Genomic DNA, 20,450 nt, shown 5'->3' with positions numbered 1-20,450 from the left:
GCAGCAGAGGGAAATCCCCTCCAGTACTTTACACCTAGGTTGGGTCCTGTAGTCTGCACTGAAGCTTAATAGACTGAACAAGGGCCTCAATAACATTCTGGGACCTTGTCATTGTCTGAGTATGCGTTCCCCTTTAGACTAACCCCAGCCCCCCCTCACACCCCCCCCCCATAAAAAAAAAAAAAAAAATCAGCAAGTTCAAATGGGGGAGCACTTGTTGTGTTTTCCATTTCAAATTTCCTTTTGTGCTCATGAGAACCAGTCGCAGGTTGATTGATGTACACATCCACGCCCCTTGCCCACTGCATACTGAACCAGCCTGAAGCAACTTCCAGGAATAGATCATGATGAACATTTACCCTGTTTTCTTTGCCTTTTCATTTCCCCTTTGGCAAACTACAGAGGCAGACTGACAGAAACTTAACACGTTTCTGAAATGTTTGCATTAGGTGAAGAACAACAAGAGATAAATGATTCAGCACACATTAACCTGGGGTACCGTCATTCCCTGCGTTGTGTAGCAGCATATTGTGTTCTTAAAATGTAGCCTTTATACACACAGCTATCATGGCTGAAGAATTTTAGCATTCAGCAATAACACTCCCAATGCCAATTCATCCCTGTTAGGACACATTTAATGCAATTCCTTTAATAATAGTAAATATTTCTTCTTCTTTTTTGTCTAATACTTTGACGGTTTCGGACAGTCATTCAGAAAGACACCATTCTAATCCACAATAACTCTGCCCATGATTACTTATTTTCATCGGTGGACTGATAACACATATCTCCATTGCAAGACATATTCATATTGCTATTTCTTGTGAAGAATGGAAAATCAGACACATGTTCCATGTCACTCAATATGTATAGTAATCTTTAACACTTGTCATTCTCTTGCAGACACTGACCATACAAATCTTCAAAAACACTTGATTCAAGCATGCCTATGCAGTGAACAACATATTGTAGATGCATACCACTAAAGGTTCAGCACTCCTCACTTAATTGCACAGAGTCAGCACCTCATTAAGAGGAACCCCATTATGGAAAGACTAATGTACAGTAACTGCAGTGAGAATACATCGGCTGCAATTCATTCTACATAAAGAGAATGTGGGGCAGAGAAAACAACAAAAGTCATACACACATGGAAACTGAAACAACACATCCTCAAGCTGCCTGGCAACAATCGGCAATATGTACAATGTACACGTTATACATATCATGTGTACAGCCTTCTGTGTATAAATGTATGGCATTTTCAATTTCTTTCTCTCTTTGTGGGGGTGGGGGGAAAATATTTCGACAGGTACAGCATATGGCTAGACTCAGAACTCGCAAGCATGTATGAACTTTTGCTGACTGATGCCACGGAATTTGGACTAGTTGTTCATTGATATATTGAGAGAAATTACGCCTGGCTGAAGTAGGATTGGAAAGTGCTATTGATGATGCCTTTTTCTTGCCTTGCCTACAGGGAGGGACAAGAGAATGGTGAAATAGAGTTTAGCCCTGTCAGGTCCTACAACAACTTCTCCTCAGACGATCTGACTACCTGTACCCCTACGCCCAATCACGATGACAAGGCAACCACAAACTTGGCTGGTATGATTAACCCTCATCCTAATCTCTCGACGCTGATCATATTCCGTTCTTTCACGCTATGCAAGGCCTACTGATGCCAAAGCCGTCTCCACGGCAACGGCGCTTTTCTGGCAAGCACTTCCACTTTCTCACAACATTTCATCCATACATGGCACGTGATACTGAAATCACAAAACACTCGTCAGCCAAGTTGAAGCCTCAAACTTCTCAGGGGTGCTTTAAAGTGTGCTCTGTGTGAGAGTTGACTTCTACAGTAGCACCAAACAAAATCAGAATTATACAAATTTCATCACCACTGGACTCAAAATGGAAAAAAAAAGAACACCCTAAAAATGTGATTTCACATAGTCACTAAATAGTGACAATCATTGCAACTGCAGAATTACAAATTTAGTGGGGTAATTGTGTTGTTGTATCACAATTTTCCCACTGGTTTGTGCAAGAATGCACATGAAAAAAAAAATCATGTTTTCATTCACAGTATCTTAATAGTGACTACAGTCATATCATCGTGATTATTCTAACTATTCAATAGCTTGATATGAATAATAATAGATACTATTGTGCCATGTAATTATGCTTTCATTCACAGTGTTTAGCAAACTCTACAATTCCATCCCATAAATGCTGTAATTCCTGTAAATTTACATCAACTTGATATTAAATAAAATGTACTCTTTTGCATCATGTGATCAAGAAACATAATTAAAATTTGAAGACTGATTGAACCATTAATGGTCGTTTTTTTCCCAACACAATACTGTAACTTTAAAAGGCTGAGAACTCTTCTTTAACAGGTCCCCAATTATGATAAAATTTATCCCAAGATACAATGTAGTAACTGGTATTAGAATTCACATGTAAGGTATTCATGTACAAAAACTGCCTCTCATGCTACCATTTTAGAATCATGTGTATCATCTGTTTTCCATTTACGATATAATTTGTCACTTTTTATACACTCTTAATGGCCACACAGCTGGACTCATGCAAATTTTCTTCATTTCTGGAAAATTCCACCCAAAGATGACATTTTGCATCTGCAACATGAGGAACACGGATCAGTTTTACCCCATAATTGCTGACAGGTGTAGTGACCAGTGGAAAATGAAAGGATTCCAAGAAGTTCCTGCTATCATTTCAATCCAATAATGAAGGAGCCTTCAGATTGCGTCGGATTGACAACACTGTTTAATCCATCAGGGATATGTTATATCCGGACTTTAAAAATCAAATTTGACATGATGTTCACCATCCAATTTCTGACACTGGAAAAAAGAAGTTACAGTGTGCAATAAGGACAATTTCTGTTGGGGATGCACAAAATATTCTGCTTATGATAGCCATAGTGCTGCTTACATTTCCTGAGCAAAATTTTCAATCATTATAAGCAACTTCCAATTCAAACTAATAATAATAATAATAATAATAATAATAATAATAATAATAATAATAATAATAATAATAATAATAATAATAATAATAACAATAATAATAAAATCACCCCTTATTCCTCAGATGTTCTCAATAAGGAAGTTCATAATACATTCAAATTGATGGATCCTTCTTTCAATCTATGCAATTTAACAATTATACAATGCAAACATTCGTAACATGGCATCGTGCTGCAACACACAGTGGCATAGATATCCTTTACTGATATAAAACATGTCCGTTATTTACAGGTACTGTACTTTCTCCATTCATCATTCTTATTCTGCATTTAACCTTTCATGGGAATACTTTACATCTGCTAAATATAATACCCCATCACAATAAAAAGATACATAAAACTGTCTTAAAACTTGCAGTCTTGCACAAAATTGCACTTGTAGTTGTACCCCTTTCAGTAACTCTCTGGTGAGGGCCAGGCCTGGGCTATAAAGTCGTAAAATTTTGAGTTCATGAATGGTGCGGGCCAAAACAGCCCATGCCAGAGCTCGGCTATCTATACCCCTTTCAGTAACTCATGCATTTTTGGCCAGCTTCTGGCCCAAGCTAAATTGGCCCTTGCAAAGCAGTAAAAATTGCATTCAGTATATAGCAGAGTCACGCTAATTTTACGATAACCCATTCACGAACTCGGCCATGTAAGGGATAACTACCACGTGGTAACTGAACGCGTGCTCCGGTGGAGGCATGGCTAGGTAATGTGTCTGTGACCTTTGACCGTACAAGGAATATTGGCCCGAGCCTGGTGCTGCTATCGTTCATAAACTCTTCAATCGGCGCCAGGCCTGAGCCTGGCCCGCGCCTGGTGCTAGCTTACAGCAGTGCCAAAATATCCCCAGCCTGGCGCGGGTCACTTTGGCCCGACCCATTCATAAGCTCAAAATTTTGCGATTTAATAGCTCGAGTCTAGCCCAAGCAAGGAGAGTTACTGAAAGGACTATTTCGGCACTGATGTTATCAGCACCAGGCCAGCGCCAGGCCCGCGCCAGGTGCCAACCAAAGGGTTTTAAATGATAGCAGCACCACACTCTGGCCAAAATTCCTTGCACGGTCAAAGAGCGTGTTTCTACTGAGAGCACCTCACATCCCTGGCATCGCCACGAATTTTGTCCAACGCAGCACCTCGTATTTTACGACCACTCGAGCTGTTTCTACTGAGCGATAAAATACGAGGTGATGCAAAGGTGACATGCAAATGCGGCCATTCCGGAAGTCAGGTATTTTTAAGTCACAGATTGGGTCACGAGCGCACTGCCTGTTAATACCATCTGAACCCTGCCTGCTTTGCTACTGCGTCGGCTATTTTTTGATAATCCATTTCTCTTCGTCTCCCCATCCAATATACCCCGAACTAACATACTGGTATCCTGCCACTGACTGATGAGAAATCCTGGAGATCGAGGGTCCAGTTGAGATTTTCTCAAGGCTGCAACATACTAATGTGGTACTCTCGCGATTCGACACAACATAAAATGAAATAACGCGGAGTAAAATTTTAGTAAGTGATGAGGGCTTAGTAATGCAATAAGTTAGGCTGTTAATCACGCGAACAATAGACGATGAATGCCACAATTCACATATAACGTAACGTATAGGGCCTATAACACGTACACAAGCGAGTTGGTACAAACAAAGCATGATGCGAATACGGTCGCTGTGTGTACACACGTATTTAGTACACATGTGTCGAAGGAGTGTGTGCGATGAACCGATTGAAAAGCGCGGGGAGAAATTCTAGACGTCCGATACACCACGAATTTCGCTACCCGGTGTGTTTCTACTGAGAATCGTCCTTCGCGTCACCACGCATCGACCACCTAAATAGGTGGATGACGGAGCACCTCGCATCACCCGGCATCGGCCACTACCCGATCTGTTTCTACTGAGGAAAAATTCGAGGTGTCACCACGCATCGGCCGGTATCGGCCGGCATCGGCCGGTATCACCACACATCGGCTGGCATCACCTCGAATTTTCGTCGCTCAGTAGAAACACGCTCAAAGATCATAATTCCCTGGCCATGCCTCCACCAGAGTGCGCATTCAGTTACCATGGCAGTTATCCCTTACATGGCCAAGTTAGTGAATGGTTCATCATAAAACTAACGCAGCTCTGCTATAGTTATTGAACACAATTTTTACTGATTGACGCAGGCAATTTTAACGCAAGTCAGGAGCAAGCCAAAAATGCATGAGTTACTGAAAAGGGTCTTGGTGTCCTAAATACGTCTGATGACTTCTGTTTTATATGGGGTACAATGTAGACACTTGATCTCATAAATGGTATGTTTCTGGTTTTATGGTAAGTACATGTACTATAAATGTCAAACTGAAAAGAACTGTAGACCAAACGTTGTCATACAATGTACATGTACTTTGGCTGAAAAACATTTACTTCCCCTACTTCAACACTTTGCATGATCATAAAACCAACACAATCAAAACAGCTTCAAAGTTTGAAGAGATTTAGGAAAGGTGTTAGTCTCCAACCCCGACACTCTTTTATCAGTTAATGGCTCACATAGTCACAAATGATAGACCCAATGTGGTGAGCCAAGAGAGGAAAAGACAGGAAATCTAAAGGTCAACAAAAAAAAAGACAAGCTCATGATGGTTTGACAGGGGTTTAGTTTGGACATCGTCCAATCATCCTTTCCTGGATGTGTATTAAAAAGACTGAAGGGGGTGGGGTGGAGGAATGGATGGAATCACAACCCACTACAATACCACTTCATATTAATACTCCACTACAGACAAGGCACTTTGTTAGAAACACAAGCAGCCATATGGAGAAATTTAGTTGTTGTTTTTGTGTTTGTGTGACGTACAAAACCTCCATCAAAACCGCACCAAGGATACATGTATTTCTAGTTGAGCACCAACCAAACTGGCCTTTTCACATTTGTACTGTACTGAGCACCTTTACTTTGTGAACCTAATGAAATAAATACAATGTATGTCACTGGATCCTATACTAGTCACAAGGGACAGTCTCAAGAACAAATTTTGCACTTATATTTTCACAGTACTCTGCAGATAAGCTGTCTGATGCAAATGCCATCACAATCACCTTGTGACGTTGTGTTAAATATTTCCACATCTTTTACTGGAATCATGTGTCATACCAATCACCTTGTTTTAGCGTGTCCTTGTTTTGAATTAATATCTCGACATCTTTTATTGGAATAATGTGTCATACTGATATGCTATATGGGTTCTACATCATTCATTGATTTATTTCACCTTATTTTGCCAGTCCATTGGAATTTGTGAAAACAACAGTATGCAGAGGTATATCCTGTAGCACAAATGCAATATATGTCAGTATCATCTATGGGGGGTTCAACTGCTCACTTTGCTTTGAAAAGGGATTCATGATTTCTTATTTTCTGGCATAGTGGTTCTAGATTTGAAATCCAATCACTTGCTAAACTGTCTATTAACAATGAGTCCTGATTTGTGAAATATTGTGCTGGTGACACATGATATGCCATGCAATGTGTGCAGTATACCGAACTGCTACGTGACAGACATACAGCTGTACGTCATCACCAAATTTCTTGGCCAGTAAACAACAACAAACATTAATCACTTCAAGGATAGTTCAACCTCAAACAAGAGTCGTGCCAAGCTTGCTAATACCGATGCATAGCTTCCCATACCCAATAGCATGTGCATGTTGTGTAATTGCCAGAAATGATATGAATCTATTTGAGCACAGATGGCGATAGATTCTCCCCTGCACGTGCAGTGTTTTTTGATAACCTCGTCCAGAAGACAGCTGCACTGTATAAAGATGACATCAATGTTTCATGTGCATAGATGAAGGGAGGGGGATCACGAGTAACATTCACACTCACAGATAAATCTGTATAAGAGTTCACAGTTTGAGAAGTTTTGCTATTCAAACTGGACACACCATACATTCAAATTCAAACTACCACAAGCAAAAGTTTGTAAGACATTTCACAAACTTGCACGAAGTTCTTATGTGAAAATCACCTGCTATTAAGTTTTTTAGCATAATTAAGTAACTATTAAGTAATCTTGCCTGGGTTGGTCGACGCAACAACCAACTCACCCTTTCTAGACACATACATCACCAACCACTTGGATTTCTCATCCTGCTTGCAGGCTACAAATATTGTATACTACAAGCTCAGATCTGGCAGAATATGCCATTTGTACAAGTTCACTACAAATCTGCAACACCACAAGGTTTTGAGGCAAGCATGATTACACTGTGATGTTCCATTTTTGTTTCTTTTTTGGTTTGAGTGAGAAAATCTATGTGAATTAAATTCCTGTTAAATAAGATATGACCTGCTACTTGTCGAAAAGCCCTTTACACACTTCCCAAGGACAGGTACAGTGTATACCCACTTTAATCAAGAAAAGAGATAAAGAAAAATACATTTAGAGATCAAACATATTAATAGATGATTAAATAATTGACTGGTGTGGAGACTCTTCTTTTTTTTTCTTTTCTTTTCTTTTTTGTCATAATCTAGCCACTCAACATAAGTTTTAGGAAATTTACTTTTAAGACATATTAGTGGCTAATATCACAATTATGTTTACTAAACAGCAGTCTTTGAATACAGATATCTTCATTTTCATGTTTCTCTACTTGACAATAATAATGCATTTGATAATACAATGACCATTAACAGAACTCTGAGCAGGAACAGGAAAACACATCATCCAGCCTTGAAGCAAGGTTAAGACCATCAGAACAGAAAAGAAATGTACTGTAAAAGTAGCATTACTGGGTAAATCACTAACATAGCACTGTATTCAGTAGAAAACAATACCAGAGACATTTGATATTTAGCAATCCTGATGAGACTGCAAATTAAATGTATCTAATTGCATCAATACTTGCTATTCACATTGACCTTTAGAGATAATTGAAAAATGGTCAAAGTTTCTTCAAAATCTGAAATATCATAAGAAAGTTATGGGAATTTTTGAAAATCTATGTGTTCGATGAATCCAAAAAAGTGACATCTTATCCTTTTGTCAAACTACCTAGTAGTTACAAATGAATTGTGACCATGCACCACAAAACGAACATAAAGTCGCACACACTGATTTTGCGTGAGGACTGAAAATAAGTGAATGAGTCAACCTAGCCGATCTTGACTTTCTCATATTTTCTGAAAGAGCAGGTTGTCTTTTATATTATGCTAAAATTTGGTATCATAAAATGGGCGGGAAAGTGTGTTTTTTAGCAGTTTATCTCGAACATTTTTGGTAGAATAGTGTGATTAGGTGTGTCTTTAGAGTCCCTTTTTCATTTCTGAAAAACCTTGTACACACTCTTCACTTTCAACTCTAATAACTTTTGAAAGGATAGTGCTACCCTTCATTGTTGTTACTCTGGTGGGTTACTTCCTGTTTTTTGTCCCATTCATTGCACAGCCAGCACGGTTTGGTTAAGATTAAGGGCTTGAATAGACACTGTACTTCAGAGCCTCTTTTCTCAGTTCACACTTTTCCTGAGTTTGTGCTTTCTTTCCAATATTTAGATAGGTTAGGAGAGTCTATTTGATTTGAGTTATACATCATTTTAAAGCTTAAAGTCTGCTCTTTCAGAATATGGTCTTAAGTAAAAATTCATGTTTGGCGACTTTTTGTTTGTTTTGTGGTGCAAAGTCACAATTGATGTGATGATGTCTTGGCCTCAGAGTCAGATGGTATCTACTTTTTAATACTGTACCTTGCCGAAGATATCGTAAGGCTACGACAGGTTTTATACGATCCAAACAGAGCAAAATTTCACTCTAGGCAGTAAGTATCCTTCCCCTCCTACCAATGACTTCCTCATTGAAGAAGAAGTATGAGCATTTCAGATTTCTGCCAGCAATATTTCTCACCAATGATCCCGACTGCCTTACATTTTAATAGCACCTATAAAGTTTACTGGAGACAAGGTGCAACTAAAACACTTTTCATGTGTCATATATTGCATGACATATTAATGGCTGCACAAGCTGCACAGGCATAAGAGAAGGTAGGATGTCCACACTTCCCCCTCGCCCCCCCCCCCCCAAAAAAAACACAAACAAACAAACAAAGAAACAAATAACCTTGCATAATATCTCTTATGCATACAGAATGTAACAAATAATTCCAATCTAGAAAATATTTCTTACGAACTATGCTGCCTTTGGTTGGCAATACTACCAACTCAGCGCTACTTACCTACTCCAAATTGAGAATGTCAATCGATAGTGAATGATATTGACAATAATCACGCCTACAAACAAACAAAGGTGCAGGAGGAATTCTTGCATCCATGCTTCACGTATGCTGTAGGTCCTGGGCAGCAATTTGATGTAGAATTGCAAATTCATGTTGCATACAGACAATCTCAGCAAATGGGAAAGCATTCGTGTATTCCTATCATTTGTGTCTAATGTATAATATGCATGTACAATTTGTAGCTATTGATAATGTGCAGAAGACAATAACTTTACGGCAAAGGGATGAACTGCTGTGTTTCAAAGAATAACAACTGATGTGAAAGCTGTAACTATGAACTACAGACCTGTATATTCATGGCCACTTGCACTCGTGGCACAGCTGAACATACGATACATATCAGCAATGCAGCAGTGAAAAAGGAAAGGGGAAATTGATTTCATACTTGTGGGAGTCAGCATACAGCAACTGTGAAACTCGGGGACTACTGCACGAATTATCATTAAAAGCCCCATTGGAGTAAGGGCATAACAACAACAAAGTTTGTGAAACCTTCAAAATCTCAGTACCTTTCAGCAGGCAACACAGATTGAAACAACATCATAAAATCTTCGAACTTTAAACAATAATTGCTGCATCTATCAAAACATATCACTCACACACCTCACTTAAGAATGAAATTATGAAAGGACAGTTTAGGCATCTGTGAAGGGGAAAAATATTAAACTGGATTATTACATGACTTTATAATGACGATAGATTTTCATGTGTTTAGATCTTGTGTAAAGTTTCCCCATATTCTTCCCTCTGCAATCAGTCACGGTATCATAAGCGGCTTTTTAATGAATGTTTCACAAGTTCTTCACTCTTTAAAGAGGGTCTTTTCATGCGAGCCTTCTTTTTGTTTCCACTATTCCATCTCTTGAGTATGAAGAGTTTGATCCAAAAAAGTATGAAGTGCCATTTTTTATATTTTAAAGTAAGTCCATAATCAAATAGAGTAAACTAAAACCTTTCCAGTGATACCTCATTTGTTACATATGAAAGAATATTCTTGTTGTTATGATTAAAAATATCCCATATTTTCTCAGCATTTTCTCTCTTTTTTAGCATGTTTAATCCTAAATATCTCAAATCAACAAGAATGGAGTTAACTCATTTTGCAGTCAAAATCTTCATATGTACTGTACAGTTTACTTTAGCACAACAGTTTGTAAAATATAGGTTTTCTAGAAGTGGAAATGGATAACAAAAGAAATGGAAAGGAACTGTGTCTTTGGTCACCGACAAAGTGCATCAATTGCTACATATATAGAGTCAAGCACATCCAAGGTGTCATTTTGCCAAACATTTCCACAAAGAATGAAATATCTAGTACAAACTATATTTACCAGAAGCAATAGAACATCCACACTTTGATATCAGTTTTTATCATGACATTAGATAATGGATAACTTCTTTATGTCACAAAGATGTTCAAAATCACAAATTTTCATTAGGCTCCAAGAGTTAGCTTCAAATGCTATCGCCTCACCCTTGCCACACCTACAATCTATTCTGGTACACCACCAAGATGGATGTGTAGCACTTCAGTAAGTTCTGTAAATTTTCTCATGCATGAAAAGGGATAATGTGCACACTTCATTCTGTCTCTGTGGTTCTTGATCACAAATTCAACCACCTGAAGAATTGCGTGGCGACTCCCAATTATAAACTTATAACAGCGACAAGCGACTTACCGAAGTCCTGTGAAAGTGCTTGACATCCAGCATGGTTCCAACCGGCACAATTCCCTTGCAGCTAGCCATCTGCAACAAAAACCATGGGAGAATGCAACCTTTCAATATCATGCCCTCATTGGCCAGATGATAAGACAAAAACTGCCTATAAAAAAGTAAGCTTTCAAAACAAACCAACAGTATCAAACAATAACATAAACATACAAAAAACACAAACAAGCCTGACATCAGAGCAGAACTCTTTTTATCTCGTGATCTTGAACACATGTTTGTCCTTTAACTGTCTCCTACATCATTTCCTAATGACCTACTTCCACTGCAAGGTTGCATGAATGTGTAATTACCACCTCTCTGCCCCCATAGAAATTCATATATATTGCACAGTACTGGCTCACTGACAGAGAAAAATAATCACACATATGTATTATATTTACTACAAATTAACTGAAATTTTCCTTTTCCTTCATCACATAAGGAGTTCTTGGCCAATCATCAAATCAAGCAATGGCAATCTTTCAAACTGTCTCTGCAGTGTACGGTACGGAAGAAGATGACTCTTGTGACTCTAAAAATCAAATGAGCCAAAATAATCAAAATCATACCAAGTAAAAGCAAACAAACAAAAAGACATGTTATTTTTGTGTCTATTAAATTACCAAGTTTGATTTAAAAAAAAAAAAACAGGGTAGGTCATCTAAAACAAACTAAGACAATTTAGGAGATTTTATTTTGCCTTACAATATTTCACCACATTAAAATGTATATGAACCGTTACCCATTCAATGTATTATATATATAGGCCCTATATTTCTCTGAACTTTTAAATGTAATTTGGTGTGATGTAATTGCAATTGCTTCACAGATTTTTTTTTTTTTACAATATGAATTCAATGTTAATGTCAAGATTGAAAGTAACATTTTTCAGAAGATTATCAAAGCATTTCTCTAGTTCAAAGAACTCTTCAGATTTCAAAATTTGAATTTGTGGGTACAAGCTTTCGTTGAATATCTTAACCTCTGATTTTGAACACAGTTCAAATCAGTAAATTCATGCAAATCACACTATTCCTCATTTTACTAGGCGTGAGGGTCTGTAAATTAAAGGTATGTGCTGTAGTTTTATTTATTTACTTTTCATTTTTTCTCTTTTCTCCTTCCCAATTTGATTTCATGTCAGTTGACATTGGTTTGTTTGATTTTGTTTTACATTGGTTTGTACCTTTGTTAATTCATTATTTGCTGTTCTATGTATTTTCTGAGGGTCCCACACCAAAGCTCTGCTTTATAGTAGGACCCTCTATTTCCATTCCCATCCTTGTACTATATGCATGGTATATATTTGAAGAAAAAAAAATGCATTTGTGTTTTCTTCATTGTTACTCATTCTCACATGTATTTTGTCAATTTATGTTTTTGCAATTATTACAAATATGTTCTGCTTATACATTGCATATAATTTCTCTGTTTATTTCATGGAAATGAAAAAAAAAATGAATCTTGAATCTTGAATCTTGAATTAATCACTACGGTGTACTGGCAGGTCGGATGGTTTTAATGGGGTACAGGTACAGACTGTGATCACGTATCTAACTCAGTTGTGAAGAAAGAGCCCCGCCCTGTTTTATGACGAGTTATAATTGATTATAGTTGATTTCTAACATAGGTCTATGGCAGCCTGTGTGGTAAGGAAATTTATAATCAATTATATCTTTTGATAAAACGGGGCCCCGGTGTGACGTTCTAAATCGACCACTGCTTTAAGAAAATGAGGCATGATAGCATTTTTCAGTAGGAAGCAGAGTTAAAAAAAAACAATGCCGGCTAATAATGCCAAGGGTTTCCGTGCAAGGACTCATGTCCATATTAGAACTGTAACATCATGTTGATAAAACACCCTTACTTCCTCCTTGCTGAACACAAGTCACCCTTCCCTGTCAGATTAAAGTGACTGTGCAAAGACATCGTGGCTGCATGAAGGGGTGTGAGCAGTGTACAAGGAAGTTGACAAAAGGTGTACCCACCAAGAAAAAAAAAATGAAAGATAAACCAGTGAAGGACAAGTCAGTCAGGGAGTCTTTTGTAATCAAAATTCACTGGTATTTCACATGGAGGAGTTCTCACATACAATGTATGTTTTAAATATGATCAGATGAAACAGGATATGGGATTTTTAAGTTTCACAATTTTTTAGTATTTTCATTTTGAAGTGAATATGTCATGAACTCACCTGGCCTGCATGAAAATATTTGCTAGTTCCCTTTCTTGAAATGAAATCAGAAAGTGTGTAATATACTTTGTGTCAACTTTGGGTTGTTATTATCATTATTATTACTATCATTATTATCATCACTAGCAATAAGCAAAATATTTTTTTAAAAATTTAAAAATAGTTCATGCTCTTATATCATCCCAACTTGACTTTGGTAATGCACTCCTATTTCAGCTAACACAATCTCAACTTTCACGGTTACAAAAATTGCAAAATTCAGCAGCTCGCATTGTTACCCTTACCAGAAGAAATACTCACATTACCCTTGTCTTGTCCTCATTGCATTGGTTACCCGTTGAATATTACATTGTATTTAAATTATTACTGTTTGTTTTCATAGTATACACGGATCTGCCCAGAGTACAATGTTAATTTGCTGACATTTTATAACCCTCCCAGATGTTTAAGGTCATCAGATTGTAGATTGCTTGTTGTTCCAAATACAAAGAAATCATGGGGGGATCGGTCATTTACGCATGCTGGACCTTACCTGTGGAACAACTTGTATGATGCTGGACATATTAACTGCTACTGACTCACATTCGCCAACATCATACTACCGATAAATGCAAGGACAAACAAACACAACTTCGCCAACTCTATAAATAGGTCTAAACTTTTTGTTTCCTATTTCAAGTCAACCCAAACTGTGATTAATAGGCAAATGTGTGATAAAATACTTCCTGAAAAGTTGCACAATCACCTATCAAAATATTTCACATGGCAACCATTTTTTTTTAATTCATATATGACTGAATATGAATCTTGTCTGGTATCAACATTTTCAATCAGTGTTATGACATGAGACACTTTAGTGGTGCCAAGCTTCAGTAATGTGCTGCATCCTGCCTGTTATCTTTAAAATCACACCATAAACTTCATGTATCATGGGGTTTTTGACACTGGAATGCCTTTTTAAAATGAGACGTTAATACCATTCACGACATGAAAGCATGCAAACAGGCAAACTAAACTAATTACTGTATTATGCTTTTCAAATTTTGAAATAACTATCCACTGAACATTATTTCCAGTGGCAATTTGTTTTCAAATTTTATCAAGAAAATTCCACTGTACCCAAGCTCCGAAATTATAACAATGTCGGAATTTCGGAGCTTGGGTATTTGTTCCACGTTCATCGTGTCACTGCCAGCAACCACGGACAGCCTGGTGGTAGTGTTGCTGCCCGGAAAGCAGTAGATGACAGGTTCGAGTCCCACTGGTTCCTTTTTCCGACATGCTTGTTAATTTACAGATCAGCAGTTGTGATCTTAACAAACTTAATTTGTAGAGGGAGACAAACTGAAGAAACTCACACCTGAACCTTCACCCCTCTGAATAATATCTCTCTTTCATTTAAAGGCATGAATGTTATGCCAAAGTAGTGTTTCACAACATTATCAAACGCGTGACATTTTTGTGACACTGATGATGCTTCATGAGACACAACAAAATTTATGATTTGGAAGAATTCATTTACTGCTGTCCATATCTTACCCATTCACTTTGCCTCCTTCAAGTATTGTAAAACCAGAAACATCGGCAGCATGAAACTTTGTGCGAATTGGAGCCGACAACCTTTTTTGTGGAATAAAACTTTTGTGAATTGCTGACCATAAAATAATTATGAGTACTTGTACAGTGTACAACATTGTACTGGCTTTCAATGCAATGAGTAGACACAAACTTGTGTGTGCAATTTCACTTTTGCAAATCTTGGCTCCTCACGAATTCATGAAGGTTTCTTGCATGTAAACATTTCTGGTTTCACAGCAGCTGTGTAGTGATGTCAACGATACACGTCTCATTCACCTCAAAGAACACTGTTATTCTGGTAATTTCTACATCTCCTGAACAAATGAATAATATAAAAACAAGTTCTTGTAAGTATGCCATGCTAAAGTGTATGCATGTTAAGGATTCTGTTACAACAATCACAAATATTTACGCCTGATTAATGGCTGGACTTGGTGTATCTACTCACGTTTTTCTCGCTCTCATAGTAGCGCAACTCCTTCCCATTGAAGACAAACCATCGTTTCCGGAATCCCCCTTTACCATGTTTTCTGCACATGCATGGGAGGCAAATACATTATGGTGAGGTCATACAAGTCTTAAATGTCAATTCATTTTCGAACTACAGATTCACTGTCAAAAATATTTCAAGTGATACCTTTCAAACATAGAAGTTAACTTTAATACATTTACATAAACATAATACAGATACCACACATACACACACACACACACACACAAACACAAGTGCATTGAAATAAAATCTTCTAATACTGCATTCTACATAAACTTATGCTTCTAAAAAACATGTAGAGTATACTGTAGTTCACTGTTTGCTTTGCTAGTCATAATTTTTTTCTTCCAATAAGGGCATTGGTTTACTTAATCAGCAGCTGGGGGGAAACAAGTGCAGAGTTAAGCAAACAAATAATAGCCTCACATACACGCAACATACACTGTAATTTAATGACAGTGCACACAGATATTAATGAGGAAGTTGAACTTGGAATGAAATTACTAGAACTGCTACATGCATTGTACATCTTTTGCCTTGCTCAGTATGGCAATAAAAATAGAATTAACCTGTTGACGACTACTCCTGAGTACTCTCAGGCAGATGTCTATATGGGAAATGTGTGCTATGGTAAAATAAGCTCTTCCTCAACGGGTTAATGAAGTCAGATCACCCGATATCAAATGCATGGTGATCCTAAATCTAGGTAAACACTGCAGTATTGAAGTATGTACAATATCACTCCACGTATAATAAGCTCAGTTGGTTATGTTGAGCAAAATCAAATGGACAGAATGGTTCATGTACAATTTAAATCAGATATTACACATAAAGGTACAATTTGTACGATTAAAGTTTCACATTTTCACAAAATGGGGAAATTGATCGCACATACTTATTAAGATCTGAACAGCATATGATTTATACTCTACTGTACCTCGTGCATCTCTCAGTGACCCACATACATACATCATTACTCTTTTTATTGAAATTAATGAGTACATATCACATATGATATCCTTCACATTAAGCTATCATAGAGTTAGCAATGGGGACTTCCATGGGGGAAGGGATCACAGATGCTAAATTATCAACCTAAAACATGATTCTAAAGATAGTCTGAAGTACAAATCTGTTGGAGTACTGTGAGGTGATCATATCATCACTATCCAGATGCATATCCTCTAGGTTGCAACTACAATCAGTCTCAAGAAAACATGGAAAACTTTGAAATTCCATACTGCTCTCAGTTTAAGTCCCATCTTAATAAGACTTTCATCACTCAGACTGGTTGATGTTTTAGCATTTTTACTGCAGTCAATTTGAAGACAGAGTGGCATTATGCTTTGAATTAAGAAAGACAGATGTGAATTAAAATTTGAGATAATTGTGTACACAGAATGATGTACTATACAGTAGTAAAAAGCCAAGTCGGAATGTAACCATTTCACTTGACCATGATACTGAATTGCAACCTCAAACTTCAATCCCCCCCCCCATAGATAAATAAATAAATGAATATATTAAGAATAACAATAAATTTTGATGATGATGATAATGAATTAATTACAAATTACGAAACAAGAGAAATAATAAACAGCTACACCTGTATAATGTTCTTAAAATGTTGGAGAAATTTATCATCCATCATCATCTCCAACTTGAGAGCAGTAAAGTGCTTCAAAGTAAATAGCAGACCCATACAGCAGGTTTCATCATTAATGACAATTATTGCTTATACAGTAAACCTGTCACTGAAGTGAATATATGGTACTGCAATCAGGTTTGAATTAGTGGTCTCTTAAAGTATGACTAAAACAACACAAGAACATCAGCCTCACCATATTTCTAATATTAACGGATTTTTTTTTATGTGAGCCTCCATTATCATTTTTGAAGCGTATTGATTTTGACAATGGGTCTTTTTTTCCCAGTAATCGCTATTACAGTTGGCAACCTGCTGAAATTTAATTTGGACACTGATGTGAATGATGAACCAATATTAATAGCCTAGGCACAGGATTAAGGACACTTTGGTGATCTGCTATATAAATGGAATTATTTTTTTATGTCAGTGAAATGGAAATCAAATTAAACATTAATTTCCTTCCATTAAGTGCGCTGTCCAAAGCTTCAGGCTGCAAAAGCAACAGAATCTGTGCCTCATAGGCAGGCATTCCAATTGAAAATCCTGGGTGGTAATTCCCCTCATTAGATAGTGAGAGATGTTAACACACAGGCCGTGACCAATTAAATCAAGTCATAAGCAAGCAATTAGCCAGTGTAAGTGGATGATATCCACTCATCACCCTAGCAAGCAACTATGAGACCTATTTCCCCCCCCCCCCTCGTTTTGATAGGGAGGTGGAAGCTTTGAAGGGATATTGCTAACCAATATGAGTACATATTTGGGCACTTTGGGTGGGTAGTTAAATCAATCCACATTCATCACTTTACTAAATAGCAGGTCAGCAACTGTGTGGGGCTCCCAACAAGCTCAGCTTTCCTGACAGACATGGCGGCTGTCCCATCCGTTTGAACTGGCATGGCTAAAATTAACTCGAACTCTTGAGACTCCCCGCACGGTTTGCAGCTCCCCCCCCCCCCCCCCCCCCCCCCAGCCCAGCACACAGTGACACTTATTTTGAGACTGTGACAAAATATGCAGCACATCCTGACTGTTGCCAGTGTTGGGGGAAAAAAAAAAATATATATATATATAATAGAAAAAAAATATGTAGACTGTGTATCCTAGACAAGTTTTAAAATCAAAGTTTCTATGGGAAGTAGCTATAAGAGCTGATGGGGACTTACATCCAACTTCCCCTCCATCTCAAAAACATGGTTTGATAGAAGCTGGATTGCTTTCAGAAAAACAAAGAGCATTAAGTATATTCACCTGAATATCTTCACACAATTTTCAATATGATGTACTAGCACAAATTAGAAAATAAAGGATAAATTTCATGCAAGCACAAAACACATACGCCACGCACACAGATCCTAGCCAAGCATTCCCACTCTGTGAAAACAGATCTTGGTTGAGCTACGTCCAAATGAATTAGACTTCAAAAAGCTGTAGACGCTGCTAATCACACCAAAAGTGACAAGAAAAAATACTTCAACTCATAAATTCAAATACAAATCTCTTTCCCAACTTGGCAAAGAGTGGTAACCAGCAAAAAAAAAAGCACACACAAACAAACAAACAAACGAACAAAAACTAAAACCTTGCAGAGGAACACTGGATGGCTTAATCAAATCTACATGGCCTCGAAAAACGCTAGTGAATCACACAATGGACAATGAAAGTCATTCGTAAACATTTGCACCCAGAAAAAAAAAAAAAAAACCTGTTTCCATTCGTATTAAAACTTGCAAGAATTCCACTCACCCTGCTCCACACTTCCATAGATATCCGCTCTTCTCAAGCTTGTTCTGGAAGACGAAAGAGGACGAAACAGGGAATTACACAAACCAGTCATCACAACCAACACACGCAAAATGGGATAAGAAGTGAGCGATTCTTTCAATACTGGTGTTGATGTGAATTTCATTGGTGTGAAAGGAAAATAGTTTCAATGTCAACTTTACCAATACAAAACCTGAGGCTTTTGCATTCAGATATCCTTGTCAATATCGTATAAGGCAACGGACTATATCCACATTTCTGGTATCCTCGACTCTGATATCACTTGAGTTGTACAGCATCACATTCACTCAAATCAAAAGAGTAAAACCCTGTCCAGTAAATGCCAGTACAACCACATACCACCTCAAAATAATCAATGTTTTAAATACCAGTCAAGTTGATACTGCAGTCATGGATATGAAATCATAATTCTGAATTTACCTAGACTTTTTGCTGCCTCACCTACACCCAATCCATCTTAAGATCATGTTGATGAAAGAACGGTCAATTGCAAGAAGAGAGGGTGCAAATTGTCTTCGTCCAGATCAATGACAATACAACATGATTCAAACACATTGTAGATCTGAGACTAATTGCAAGGATAGGCAGTGTTATTGTTCTCACACATGAAGCTGTGCCACCCACTTTCTTCTCCTCAAAAGATGTGCTCTTTCACTGCCTAGAAAAGGAAATTCTTTGTTTAAGTCAGACTTTGATGAATGTAGCAAAATCAAAAAGACAAAATGGCAGAAATTTAATCAAACTAGGATGTAAGATTGCGATGGACTTTTGAAGTTTTTAATTCTTCTCTTCTTCTTTTTTTGAAGAGGGAAAAAATGTGATATCAGACGCATAATAGATGAGAGTGTGATGCCGCTGCATCCACATGGTGAGCAAGGCAATGACGGAAAACGATTCTCTGGTCTAACACTTTGTACAATGAGTGAGTGCGAGGCTAAACAGGTCTGCTCGGGTGTTATGATCCAAGGTGCATTTACATTTGAATCATCGAATCGATGTGGTTAAGTGCAGTGTGAACACAGTCACACATAGAGAGAGAAGAGAGTGTGTGTTTTACACACTGGACACGGTTTCATGTGGTTGTGCGGGAGAATGACTTACTGGAATAAGGCCTCTAGCTTGTGACGTGGACAGCCTCATGGACAAGCGCCTCCTCGCTTCTTCCTGTGTATGCATACAATCAGACGCAAAGAAGAAAAAAAGAAAAGAGCTGTTATGGTACACAGGGTAAAAATTGAGCTTGCTGTCTATGACCTATGATGATTTGGTGACTTGTAAGGCTCAGACTTTGGCCCTTGTGTAATATGCGTCAGATGACAATCAGGGCAATTAACCCCCCCCCCCCCCCCCCAAATACTGGTTAGGGATAAGGTTAGAGTAAAGATTAGGGTCAGGGTTAGGTTTAGGGTTAGAGTTTGGGTAAGGATTAGGTTCAGGATTAGGGTTAGGGTCAGGAAATGGGTCTCGGGTAATTGCCCTAGAACCATCTGATGACAGTCATTAAAATACTTAAAGAGACATTGTTTTCAGAAAGTGTCATTAAATTCTCAATTACTTTTTAATCTCATGTGAGGACATTTTGCATTCAAAAATTTTAACACATTTCAAATCATTCGTTTCATTTGAATTAGTCTGCATCTAATGAGGAAAACATTACAAGAAACTTTCCATATTTTACTTTTTACAGCAAATTTGGCTCTTCGGTGGGTGTTTT

The 20,450-nt window shown here is 37.7% G+C and overlaps 1 protein-coding gene across 1 annotated transcript in view; it reads right to left on the bottom strand.

The window, feature by feature from the left end:
• The window catches only part of LOC139741215 (arf-GAP with Rho-GAP domain, ANK repeat and PH domain-containing protein 1-like), a 144,421-nt gene that overhangs the window by 83,777 nt on the left and 40,194 nt on the right, over positions 1–20,450 (bottom strand). The window contains exons 4-7 of the mRNA XM_071651845.1: positions 19,838–19,900; positions 18,698–18,741; positions 15,259–15,340; positions 11,006–11,074 (exon numbers count right to left, since the gene is read on the bottom strand). Coding sequence (XP_071507946.1) covers positions 11,006–11,074; positions 15,259–15,340; positions 18,698–18,741; positions 19,838–19,900 — 258 coding nt within the window. The remainder of the gene's footprint in view (positions 1–11,005; positions 11,075–15,258; positions 15,341–18,697; positions 18,742–19,837; positions 19,901–20,450) is intronic.

The sequence above is a fragment of the Diadema antillarum genome, unplaced genomic scaffold, assembly GCF_040938485.1.
Source record: "Diadema antillarum isolate AM-2024a unplaced genomic scaffold, OU_Dant_1.0 scf00000003, whole genome shotgun sequence".
In the NCBI taxonomy this organism is placed as follows: Eukaryota; Metazoa; Echinodermata; class Echinoidea; order Diadematoida; family Diadematidae; genus Diadema; species Diadema antillarum.
The sequence above is the reverse complement of the archived record's forward strand: the minus strand, read 5'-3'. Positions and strand labels throughout refer to the sequence as shown.